General features: G+C 42.3%; 1 protein-coding gene across 1 annotated transcript in view; it reads left to right on the top strand.

Moving 5' to 3' along the window:
• The window catches only part of MINAR1 (membrane integral NOTCH2 associated receptor 1), a 37,849-nt gene extending 29,378 nt beyond the window's left edge, over positions 1–8,471 (top strand). Inside the window, exon 4 of the mRNA XM_070478257.1 lies at positions 4,238–8,471. Within this exon, the coding sequence (XP_070334358.1) occupies positions 4,238–4,435 (198 nt within the window). The 3' untranslated portion in view covers positions 4,436–8,471. The remainder of the gene's footprint in view (positions 1–4,237) is intronic.
• Positions 8,472–12,772: the final 4,301 nt, after the last annotated feature.

Below are 12,772 nucleotides of genomic sequence, written 5' to 3'. Positions count from 1 at the left end.
ACAGTGGTGAGAAAAGGAATGTTTTCCCACAGTGCAGATTCTCATCCAGGGTTCTTCTGCTGTGCAGCCTGGAACATTCACCTCTTTGAGCTGTGGTCCCCTCACCTGTTAAATGTCCATGATAATCTCTAACTTGTGGTGGTGGTGTGAGACATGAGAAGAGTGTATTTAAAGTACCTGGCATTAATCAGGGACTGAAAAGGTATTTAGGCTGACAAAAGGATGCTGAAGTCAATCAACTCTGTATAGTGTTTTTTTAAAACTATTTATTTATTTTTGGCTGTGCTGGGTCTTAGTTGCTGTGCAAGCTTTTCTTCAGTTGTGGTGAGCGGGAGCTACTCTCTAGTTGTGGTGTGTAGGCTTCTCACTGTGGTGGCTTTTCTTGTTGTGGAGCCTGAAGTCTAGGGTGTGCGGACTTCAATAGTTGAGATGCGTGGGCTCTAGAGCACAGGCTCAATAGTGGCACACGGGCTCAGTTGCCCTGCACTTATGGGATCTTCCTGAACCAGGGATTGAACCCATGTCTCCTGCATTAGCAGGTGGATTCTTTGCCACTGAGACACCAGGGAAACCCCTGTGTGGTGCTTTTTTAACACAGTCTGTCATGCAAGGTGCAGTGGCCTGCAGGCAGGAGTGATGACGTTCATCTCAAGCAGGTAAATGAGGAAATTGAGACCCGAGAAACTCAAGAACTTGCTGCAGGTCCGACAAGTCTGAATTCCTGTCGGACTCTCCAGCAATAAGACTTCTGTTCTTTCATCTTATGTTGCCTAGCCACCATTTCATTTTTCTGATGAGAGTATAGTGGGGCTTCATGTTACTAAAGTGACCACAATGACATTGGTTTATGTTGGTCCCTAACTGACAGCAGTTATGGGGAGGAGCATCTCTGGCCAAATCCTGAGAGTCAGGTGGGTGATGCTATCAGGATGACCCTGGAGATATAGTGGCCCCTGTCCCCTCCTGCACCTTATGTCCACATGCCTGCTGCTTATCACTTGACCCTTCAGGCCATGTCCTCACCTGTCACCATCCTGCTGGCAAGCAGGCTGTATAGGATTCTTTTCTCCTGGAGGTGGTCCTAACACTTTGCCGTGGGTACCACACTGTGCTCTGTGAGTATTAGGATGCCACGAATCAGGGAAGACCTGGAGGTATGAATGGCTCACCTGGAGGAATAATCAGTGTCTCACCAGTATCGTGGGATGACCTTGACATGGTCAGATTAACTGAATGAATCATAGATTGAAAAACATCTTTTTAATATCCAGAAGGCTGAGTCTGAGAGAATTGCTCCTACAGATATATGTGAGTTTAAAGTGCCAATGTTTATAAGCACTAAAGATGAAATTATAAAAAGTTAAAGATCTTTAGCGAGCTTCAGGTGACAGCACTTTAAAAAGCAGAGGATAATATATCTAGTCTCACAAAATGTAAGACAGCAAGGAGTTTCATAGCCTTTCGAGGGTGTTTGCAGCAAGAGTTGGACATGACTGACGCGACTTAGCAGCAGCAGCAGAACAGGTATCGGGAACTTGGTGAAGGCAGAAAAGCACCACCCTCCTTGTTTCCATCACTTTGCAGAGACCCAGGTACTGTCTTACGGCAGCCTCAGCATCTGGACCACCTTCTTGCTGTCTCTTGGCTTCGAGATATAAATTTACCACCAATGGCACCTTGAGGATACATCAAAAATACCGTTTCCATTTCCAGTGTTGAGCAGGTGTAATTGTCAATCAGAGATGCTCCCTGGGTCCTGTGAAAGCTTGGCATCACCTCTCTGCTACTGGGTATCATGACAGCTTGCAGTTATTGAAAAAACTAATTACAAATAGTTTATTTCACTGACTGAATCGCAGTGCGTAAAGCACATCTACCCAGGAGAGGGCTTCCCCATTGGCTCAATGATAAAGAATCTCCCTGCCAATGCAGGAGACATGGGTTCAATCCCTGGGTTGGGAAGATCCTATGAAAGAGGAAATGGCAACCTTCTCCAGTATTCTTACCTGGGAAATCCCATGGATAGAGGAGCCTTGTGGGCTACAGTCCATGGGGTCACAAAAGAATGGGACATGACTTAGTGACTAAACAACAACTGAATAGACTAGAACAAAGATTGGCAAACTCTCCTCTAAAGGGCCAGAGAGTAATTACCTTAAGACCCAGCAGTCCTTACAATCTCCATCATCACAACTGCTCAGTTCAGTTCAGTCTCTCAGTCATGTCCAACTCTTTGTGACCCCATGGACTGCAGCACCCTAGGTTTCAACTGCTCAGCTCTTCCCATAATAGTCTCGAGCCAACTATGGACAATTTGTGTTAAATAAATGACTAGACATGGTTGTGTTTTTATAAAACATTGTCTTTTGACACTAAGATTTGAATTTCCTATGATTTTCACATACCCAGACTGTTGTTTTTCTTTTCTTTTTTTTCCCCAGTGATTAAAAAATGTGAGGACCATTCTTGTAGGCTGTATAGAGGCAGGTGTTGGGCTGAATTTAGCTCCCGGGCTGGCGTCTGCTGGCCCCAGTACTAGAAGGTCATTAGCAGCAGGAGAACAATAGAGATGCCAGAGGGGTCCACGGTGTATGGACTGTCAGCATCCCATCAGGAAGCAGCTGGCGGACTCATAGAAGGATAGGAATGGGAGGAGGGGACTGTTAGCATCAGTGTAGGTGGGGTTTAAAGCCCAACAAGCACCCAGGGACCAGCATGAGTGAGAGACTGATGCTGCCCTTGGATCTGAAGGCCCAAAGATGGGAGCTATTTCTGAAACCCACCAGGACCCACAGCTGTGAAAGCAGGTGTCAGATAGAAATGTAGTCCATCAGAGAGGGAGCCCGAGGACTGGTGCTCCATCAACTGAACCCACCAGTGTGTGTGTTAGTCACTCAGTTGTGTCCGACTCTTTGTGGCCTCATTAACTGTAGCTCGCCAGGCTCCTCTGTCCATGGGATTCTCCAGGCAAGAATACTGGAATGGATAGCCATTCCCTTCTCTGGGGATCTTCCTGGCCTAGGGAAGACCCACGTCTCCTGCGTTGCAAGCAGATTCTTTACCATCTGAGCCACCAGGGAACCCACCAGGGATGCGTCTGTGTGGACCAAAATCTGGGGGGACCAGAGCAAGGTGGAGAAGAACAGAGAACTGCTCTGGAAGGACAGGTGGAGAATGACTAACGTGGGTGACAAAATCGTCAATATTCCAATAACCTGGTACCACTGAGGTTTGTTTGTTTTTTAAGTTTTGGAAGTGTTTGTTTTGTAATTCTGTGTGTGTGTGTATGTGTACATAATTTGTAACATGCCCATGTTTATCAGCATTGACCAGTCTGAGAACATCTTCAAAATGGATATTTTACTTGTGTTTCAGAGATTTAGGAGACTTCAACTTGGAATCGCAATGTGTTGCCGCTTTTATGTGCCACTCACATTATTAAATGCTTGCTGTAAAATGAGAACACTGCTTTTCTTTATGGAAATAGATTATAGCCATCCACGGGGAACGGGATTCATGGGCAACACAGGTTAAATATGATATTTCTCTCGTAGACAATCGTTAATCTCAGGGAGACCAGGAGACAAAATGTCAGGGAGGGGCCTCCCACTGGGGATGCCGCACCTGGCCTGGGGGTGGTCTGCCTCCAGTCTGTAGACCTGGCCTTTGAGCAGTGGCCTGACCTGCTCAGACAGATGTTTGAGATGGAAATATTATATGTTTGGTTTGAGCTGCTTCTATGGGAGGTGCCTTTGATTTTTCAGTAGAGGCTTTTTCTGAAGAACTGGGAAGTGAATCAGAGTAATAGAACAGCCTTGCTTCAGACATCTCTGTTCTTAGGGACTGTAAGTGGGGAATATCTGTCAGTGACCCTCCCTGCTTCCCCGACAGTGAGGCCAGCCTGTTCTTGGCTGTGCGCCCTTGAAGTGTTGACTCTCGCTTGACTCGGCCCTGTTTTGCTTGTCCCCAGAAAACCTCTGGGTTTTCCGGTGTCGAGACCATCATGACCTTTGTAGTAAGAGGGGGCAGATGCAATCTGGGGTGTGCAGGACCCCGAGTCCTTGGTGGTCCATCTCAGGAGGGGCTGGTGGGCAGCTTGGAATGGTGGGCAGCTTGGACACTGCTGCCAGCTGCAGACAGCTTCAAGGTGCTTCAAGCACCAGCTGAGATGCTTCAAGGGTGATGAACCTGTTTACAAAAATTCACCATCTTTCTAACATCTTCTCTTCACTTTTAGACTCAAGAATCTTTAAATCCAAACAACTTAGAGTATTGGATGGAAGACATTTATACTCCGGGCTACGACTCATTGCTAAAACGGAAAGAAGCCGAATTCAGACGAGCCAAGGTCTGCAAGATAGCGGCCCTGATTGCTGCGGCTGCGTGCACGGTCATTCTGGTGATCGTCGTGCCCATCTGCACGATGAAATCATGAGCTGCTGGAGGCAATGTTGCCGATGGCTCGTGACCTCTGACGTCTCTGTCTGTAATCTAAAATCACGTGGCAGGTCAGGCACCACTTGTTGAAACAGAAACCATGGAGGCTTTTCTGCAAATGCTGATGATGGGCTTCAGAAAATATTCATTCTAGAAAGATGTCTACCTACCTATTAGCTTTGACTTAATGACATGGATGAATTTTAAGAAGTGCAATATCTTTTCCTACCGAAAGAATGTAATGGACGACCAGTAGATACAAACTGAATTCTGGGCCAAAAAAAAAAAGAAGAGGAAGGTTAATTGGTTGGATTCTTTCCATTTCATGGTGGATAATATGCTATAGAGGAGATGGTTAATACATACTTCTTTAATGGAAGCTAAGAGAGAGCACGATGAGAAAGAAAAGCCTGGGTTCTCTCTTCCTTAATGTTCCTAGACCATTGCAGATGAAGTAACAGGATATGTTTCCATAGGGGGTTACTGTTTACTTCTCTGCTGACTGTCATCAAGGGCTACTGACTTTTCATACTTGCCCTTCTGTCATCATGATGCTCTTTGTTGCAGATCTTCATGGAAACATTCCGGACCTTCTTCCTGGTGCCCAGGGTAGAAAGGTACTGGACTGCCAAGTCAGGCATGGCATGAAGTGACCTCTCTGCTTAATAGGCCAAGGTCTTCAGGCTAGGAGACCTTCCAGTGGCCACCCCAAGCCATGGGAGGGCTTCTCGCTAATGATGTATGCTCAACATTTGAAAGTCAAGGTATCCCAAAGGACCTCCCATCCTTGCCTTGGTGTGTGGGTCATCTCCTCCATCTTCTATCTCCTGGTAGTACAGATCCTCCACCTTTTACCATGAGTTGATTTTGGAACTTGTCCTTGTGCCTTGAAAAGTAGAGACAATGGCAGAACTTTGACCTTCTAACTATAAACCGTGGTTGCTGTGCACCAATAATACCAGCCATTTCCAATGGCTTTAAAAAGATTTTGAAAGCTTGTCAATAATATGATAAAGGCTCTGAGGTGTTCTCAACTACTCCAGCACCTATTCCAGAGTTTCAAATATTTGTCAGCAGTGCAAAAAAAAAAAAAAGATCTATTTAACCATTTATCTATCTATCTATATGTCTATCTAAATACCTAATTTTGGTTTATTGTCTTCTCTGTTAATTAACTTGAGAGCAAGATTTCTCCCATGTAAGGAAGCCGTTGTCATTCATGAGAATTTGATCTCAGTTTCCACCTGTTGAATGGTGCTTTGACATAAGTGAACAGAAAGAATCCTTTTCAGCGTCAGATCCTAATGTCTTATTATAGGTTAAAGAAAAACAATGGACAAAAACTATCTACCTTAATTCTTCCGAGAACAAAGTGGAATATAAATAAATGTTGGTAGTAAGAATCATGTCACTCCAGTGAAAGAAAAGTGAAATTGTTAGTCACTCAGCTATGTCCAACTCTTTGGGATCCCATGGACTCTAGCCCGCCAGGCTCCTCTGTCCATGGGTTTCTCCAGGCAAGAATACTGGAGTGGGTAGCCATTCCTTCTCCAGGGGATCTTCCTGACCCAGGGATTGAACCCGGGTCTCGTATATTGCAGGCAGATTCTTTACTGTCTGAGCCTCCAGGGAAGCCCGATGATAGAATAAATTCCTAAAAGGGAGTTTTGGGAAGCATCTCAGATTTTAAAGCAATAGGAATTCAGCATCCATCCTAAAATCTTCCAAATATTGCTTAGCTTGCTGTGTCTAATTCTCTTGTTCCCCCAAAGGGGAGTCAGAACATTTTGTGTTGTTAATAAATATAGGATGGATGCTCTCATCTGTAGTAAACCTTCGTTTTTAGAGGTCTTCATGTTCTCTATTTATAGTCTCATGTTTATGTATAGATTTTCAGCTAGGTGACTGAAATTTAAGCCTTAGTATGGAAACCTGAGGATTTGTAATTGAAAATGAAAAATATATTAATATATATTACTGTCTATCATCAGAATTTAGTCTTTTGGTGCTCTGTTTTGGGTTGGGCACATTAAATAAATTATTTCTTTCAGCCCAAAGGGGATTCTAGGTTAATACCCTTGGGAGTTGTGGATTCCCAAGTCTCCTCCCAATCTATACCACTCTAGAAAACACCCTAGCCCTGACGCTCTCCCCTTTATCACAGGTTAAGTCACAAGAGCAGCAGAGGTAGGTAGGTTGCCAACCTCTTGCCCTGTGATTTGCAGAGAAGTGGAGATGCAGTCACCCAAGATAAGAAAAATTTGTCAAATCCCATTCGGACTCCTTCATTTGCCAGGTAGGATCACGCCGGATCGACCGAACCACTATGGCCACTGCCCTTGGGTGAGTTTCTTCTTAAAGGGCCCTCTCCCTGGGGAGGGGGCGAGTATAAGCCCCCTCCCAACGCATAGAAGTGAAGAATTTTCTCTTACACTTTTCATATCTGGGGAGGTAGTCAAAGAAATTTAGTCTTGCTCTAAGTCCAGCGTAGCTTTAAAATTCAGCTCCACTCATTGCTGCATCATGGAAACATCCAGACCTGGTCACTCCCATGGGAGACCACACAGAGATGACCCCCAGACAAAGGGGTTTCCTCTGGAAAGCAATTGTCCTTAGCTTGGTAGCTCTGAGCTGGTGTCAAGTTATGCACCTTTGCCATGACGTGAAGTCTGATGGATGCTTGGAGTCTTGGGGTCTAGACAATGTGAAGTTCATAGTTGGCTTCTTTCTCTCCATTGATCCCAAGCTTGTTACACTTTCTTTCCCTGGAACTCTAGACTCACTCCAGCTCCTCCAACCCTCTGTTTGCAGAAAGGGTCAAGACCAGAGTCTGGATGGGAATGAAGCATCTACCCATTCCTCTAAAATTTGCCTCTCATCTTCTGCTGCTATGAGCTCCCTGTGGGCGACCTAGGGTCAGGCCTGACTTCTGTAGTAAGCAACAGCCTCTACCACCATATCTGGCATATTCTGATGAAGTACCATTTCTTGTGCCTAAACTGAAAATCATTATATTATCAATATTCACTTCGGTTCTCTTTCATTTAAAGAAAATGGACCATCGGTCGTTATCAAGGGATTATTTTAAAATTAGATCTCTTTATCCAAATAAAGTTGTAACCATCACATCCTCTTTTTCAGTCTAAATTTGCTCTGAACACAGCCTTGCAGAGAAGCAAAGAATATTTCCCAGCTCACAGTTTTCAGATATTTTACACCAGTACCTTCTTTAAATGGAAAATACAGTAATGCAAATCATACTTGTATCACCCATTACTAGCTGATAAATTATTAGTATTTTAGGGCATGCAGCTATGTGGTTTGTATCTGCAAGGCTGGCTTAATAGATGTGCTGAAAGTCACTGTTTGGAACCTGCATAAGCTCTGATACCCTTATTGGCATTAAGGCAGTGCTGTCTTTGTTTATAGTTTATCAGTTTAAGAGCACGGCACCTCCTTTTTCTTAACAAAAAAAGCTCTGCCGAGAACACACGATTCTGTTAAGTGGTATAAAAATGTGTGAATGTTGAAATTCAACCTGTTTCATATTATAACCAGCCTGCAAGAAGATTGTGCTCAATTGTGTGAATACCAAATCAGAGTATACTGTATATTGTACCTTGGGAATTTGTATTTAAAGGCAACAATGTTAATAATAGTTGGTATAACAGGGGAAAAGGGTATTCGATATTTATTAACAAGGAGAAATGCAACAAACTTCCTTATTTATGCCTTATGAATAAAGGGGTGTGAAATATTAGGTGAAGTTTTATGGGCACGACTCTGAAGTTTAGAGTCTAAAGGAGTGGGGATCCTCGAAGGCAGGGACTGTCTTTTCTATGTTTGTTCTGTAAAGCTCTCAGCGCACTCTTGGTGCTTGATCAATGTTATATAATACTAATAACTAAGCACATTTTTAGATCTTTTTTCAAATGGCTTGTGTAAAATTTGGTTAACGTATAATGGTTGGTTTGAAGCTATCATGTAAAATCTGCCCCTCCAAATATAATCGAGAATAAACTGGAAATGATGAAGTAGCATGCTGTGAGGTTTTGTTCTATGCATGAATTATATGCAGTTAGTTTCATGCACAAATCATACGTGGCTGGCTGGATGCTTTTTCACTAGTGGAACACATTCATGTAATTAGCATCCTGATTAAAAAAAACAAAACAGGACATATAAGCACCCCCAGAAACCTCCCTCAAATCCCCTTCCAGTGAAAATCTCACAAAGAAGAATGACTATCCTGACTTTTTAAAATTAATTTTTGTTAGCAATATAGTTGCTTTACAATGTTGTGTTCATTTCTGCTGTATAGCAAAGTGACTCAGCTATCCATATGTGTGCATGCATATGCTAAGTAGATTCAGTCGTGTCAGACTCCTTGTGATGCGAAGAATACCAGAGTGGGTTGCATGCCCTCCTCCCAGGGCATCTTCCCAACCCAGGGATTGAACCCATGTCTCATATATCCTGCATTGGCAGGCAGTTCTTTACCACTAGTGCCACCTGGGAAGCCCATATGTATGCATGTATCCCCTCTTGTCTGCATTTCCTTCCCATTTGGGTCAGCACAGGACATTGAGTAGAGTTCCCTGTGCTGTGCAGTGCGTTCTCATTGGTTGTCTGTTGTATACATGACATCAGTAGTGTATCTGTGCCAGCCCCAGTCTCCTAATTCCTCCCACGACCCCTGTTCCCTTAATACTCATATATTTTTTCTCTATGTCTGTGTCTCTATTTCTGCTTTGCAAATAAGGTCATCTATACTATTTACCAGGTAGCTCAGTGGTAAAGAGTATGCCTGCCAATGCAGGAGATATGGGTTCATCCCCTGAGTGGGGAGATCCCCGGAGGTGGAAATGGCCATCCACTCCAGTATTCTTGCCTGGGAAATCCAACGGACAGAGAAATGAGGTAGGCTACAGTCCATGGGGTCACAAAGAGTTGGACATGACTGAGCACTCATGTGCATGTGCGCACACACACACACACACCCTTTTTCCAGGGCATATATTAGTTTGTCCTGTTTTCAAGCTTTGTGTGAATGCATTTATGCAGTATGTACTCTTGTGTCACTCAACATAATATTGTAAAAAAACATCCACGCTGTGGTGTGTGTTTGTAGTTTTCTCCTTCTCATTGCACTAACTGATTGCAAACATAGCACAACTTATTTATTCATTCTGGACTTCCCAGGTGGCGCTAGTAATAAAGAACACACCTGTCAATGCAGGACATGTAAGAGATGCAGTTTCTGTCCCTGGAGTCGAGAAGATCTGCAAGAGGTGGGCATGGCAACCCACTGCAGTATTCTTGACTGGAGAATCCCATAGATGGAGAAGCTTTACAGGCTATAGTCTGTTGAGTCACAAAGAGTTGGACACAACTGAAGCGACTTAGTTCTCATTATGTTCATTTATTCATTCTACTGTTGATGGACATTTGGGTAGCTTCCAGTTTGGGGCTATGAATATGTTTGCATGTGTCTTGGTGAGTGCTCTTGTTCAGTCACCAAGTCATGTCCAACTCTTCGAGACCCCATGGACTGCAGCACGCCAGGCTTCCCTGTCCATCACCAACTCCTGGAGTTTACTCAAACTCATGTCCATTGAGTCGGTGATGCCATCCAACCATTTCATCCTCTGTTACCCCCTTATCCTCCTGCCTTCAATCTTTCCCAGCATCAGGGTCTTTTCAAATGACTCAGTTCTTCGCATCAGGTGGCCAAAGTATTGGAGTTTCAGCTTCAGCATCAGTCCTTCCAATGAACATTCAGGACTGATTTCCTTTAGGATGGACTGGTTGGATCTCCTTGCAGTCCAAAGGACTCTCAAGAATCTTCTCCAACAACACAGTTCAAAAGCATCAATTCTTCATCACTCAGTTTTCTTTGTAGTCCAACTCTCACATCCATACATGAGTGCTGGAAAAACCATAGCTTTGACTAGATGGACTTTTGTCGGCAAAGTAATGTTTCTGCATTTTAACATGCTATCTAGGTTGGTCAATATGCTGTCTAGGTTGGTCATAACTTTCCTTCCAAGGAGTAAGCGTCTTTTAATTTCATGGCTGGAGTCACCAACTGTAGTGATTTTGGAGCCCCCAAAAAATAAAGTCTCTCGCTGTTTCCACTGTTTCCCCATCTATTTGCCATGAAGTCATGGGACCAGAAGCCATGATCTTAGTTTTCCAAATGTTGAGCTTTAAGCTGACTTTTTCACTCTCCTCTTTCACTTTCATCAAGAGGCTCTTTAGTTCTTCTTCACTTTCTGCCATAAGGGTGGTGTCATTTGCATATCTGAAGTTATTGATATTTCTCCTGGCAATCTTGATTCCAGCTTGTGCTTCATCCAGCCCAGCGTTTCTCATGATGTACTCTGCATATAAGTTAAATAATCAGGGTGACAATATACAGCCTTGACGTACTCCTTTTCCTGATTTGGGACCAGTCTGTTGTTCCATGTCCAGTTCTAACTGTTGCTTCCTGATCTGCATACAGATTTCTCAAGAGGCAGGTCAGGTGGTCTGGTATACCAAGGAGTAAAATTGCTGAATCATGAGATGTTCTTATGCTCTGCCAAACACTGAAACTGCCAAAAAGTTTTCCAACACGGTTCTACCAACCTATAGCCCCATCAGCAGTATATATATGGGAGTTCCAGTTGCTCTACATCCTACTAAAAATGGATATTTTCCTTCTCTCATTTGAGCCATTCTGTTTGGTGTGTAGTGGTAGCACATTTTGTATTTAGTTTGTGTTTTTTTGGTCAGTACTAAGACTTGCTATCTTTTTGTGTGTTTATTGACCATTTGGATCTCATATTTTGGAGTGCCTGTCCATATTTTTGCCAGTTTTTGCTCTACTTTTGTCTTTTTCCTTACCAATTTGTAGACATTCTCTACAAATTCTGGAAATGAGTCATTTGTTATGTATACATCACAAATATGATTTTCCATTCTATGAGCTGCATTTTCTACTCTCTTAATGGTGTCTTTTTGATCAATAGAAGTTCTTTATTTTAATATAGAAATGTATCATTTTCTTCTGTTATGACTGACAATTTGAGTCCTGTTTGAGAAATCCAATGTCATGAATGTATGCTTTCTTTAAGAAATTTTATTGTTTTATATTTCATGGTGGTATCTGTACTCCTTTTTAAAAAAAATTATTTTATATTGGAGTATAGTTGTTTAACAATAATTTGATAGTTTCAGGTGTAGAGCAAAGTGATTCAGTTATACATATACATGTATCTATTGTTTTTCAAATTCTTTTCCCATTTAGGTTGTTACAGAATATTGAGCAGAGTTCTCTGTGCTATGCAATAGGTCTTTGTTGGTTATTTATTTTAAATATAGTAGTGTGTGCATGTTCATCCCAAACTCCCTAACTATCCCTTCCCTGTGATAACCATGGGTTTGTTCTCTAAGTCTGTGAGCCTATTTCTGTTTTATAAAATAAGTTCTTTGCAATATCATACAATATTTCTCTTTCTCTGTCTCACTTAATTCACTCAGTATGACAATTTCAGAGTCCATCCATGGTGCTGCAAATGGTATTTTTAATAATGTATTCCCTTTGGCATTGATATTCATACCTGATATGAGGTCAAGAGTTTTTTCCTCCCCATTTGTATATCCGTTGATTGATGCCACTTATTAGAAAGATTGTCTTTACCCTTTGACATTAGTCCATTGAAAACATATATGGTTTTCTGGACCTTCTATTCTGCTCCATTCATTTAGTCATCTATTCTTGTGTAACAACATCAACATCATTTTTTTCATCCTGGAGACATTAGGCATTCCTGGCCTTGAAATAAATGAATAATAGCTTACTTGGGCAGAAGTCTGAGCTTGTGAAATCATATAATATCATTTAGAATGGTGAAGAGATAATTCACCTAGCTTCTTTCATCTCCTTCTGCCACTCACAGATGTCACTGAGTTCCCTGCTTGAGTCATTAAAGAAAACTGATTAAACATGGGTCACAGCACATTGGAAAAAGCAATTAATATCTTGACACCTAAACACCAAAAGAAGTCTCTGATGAAATCTTGGAGAATATTAGAGTAATTTTACCATGCTGGGTATAAGAATGCTTTTTTAATTTTACAATAAAATATGAATTCAGATCCACAAATCCCAAGTTTGCATATAGACAGACTGGACCTGGATTGAATTTTGCTAAGTGTTCTAAAAAAGTGAATTAAGAAAATAATAGAAGTAATCTTGTAGGGGAAAATGTTTACCCTCCCTAAGAGGACAAATCAATTGTAATATGCTGTCATAAGTCTTTTTAATCTGACATTCATTTAGAGTCCTCCC

The sequence above is a fragment of the Odocoileus virginianus genome, chromosome 16 (assembly GCF_023699985.2).
Source record: "Odocoileus virginianus isolate 20LAN1187 ecotype Illinois chromosome 16, Ovbor_1.2, whole genome shotgun sequence".
Lineage (NCBI taxonomy): Eukaryota > Metazoa > Chordata > Mammalia > Artiodactyla > Cervidae > Odocoileus > Odocoileus virginianus.
The sequence above is the reverse complement of the archived record's forward strand: the minus strand, read 5'-3'. Positions and strand labels throughout refer to the sequence as shown.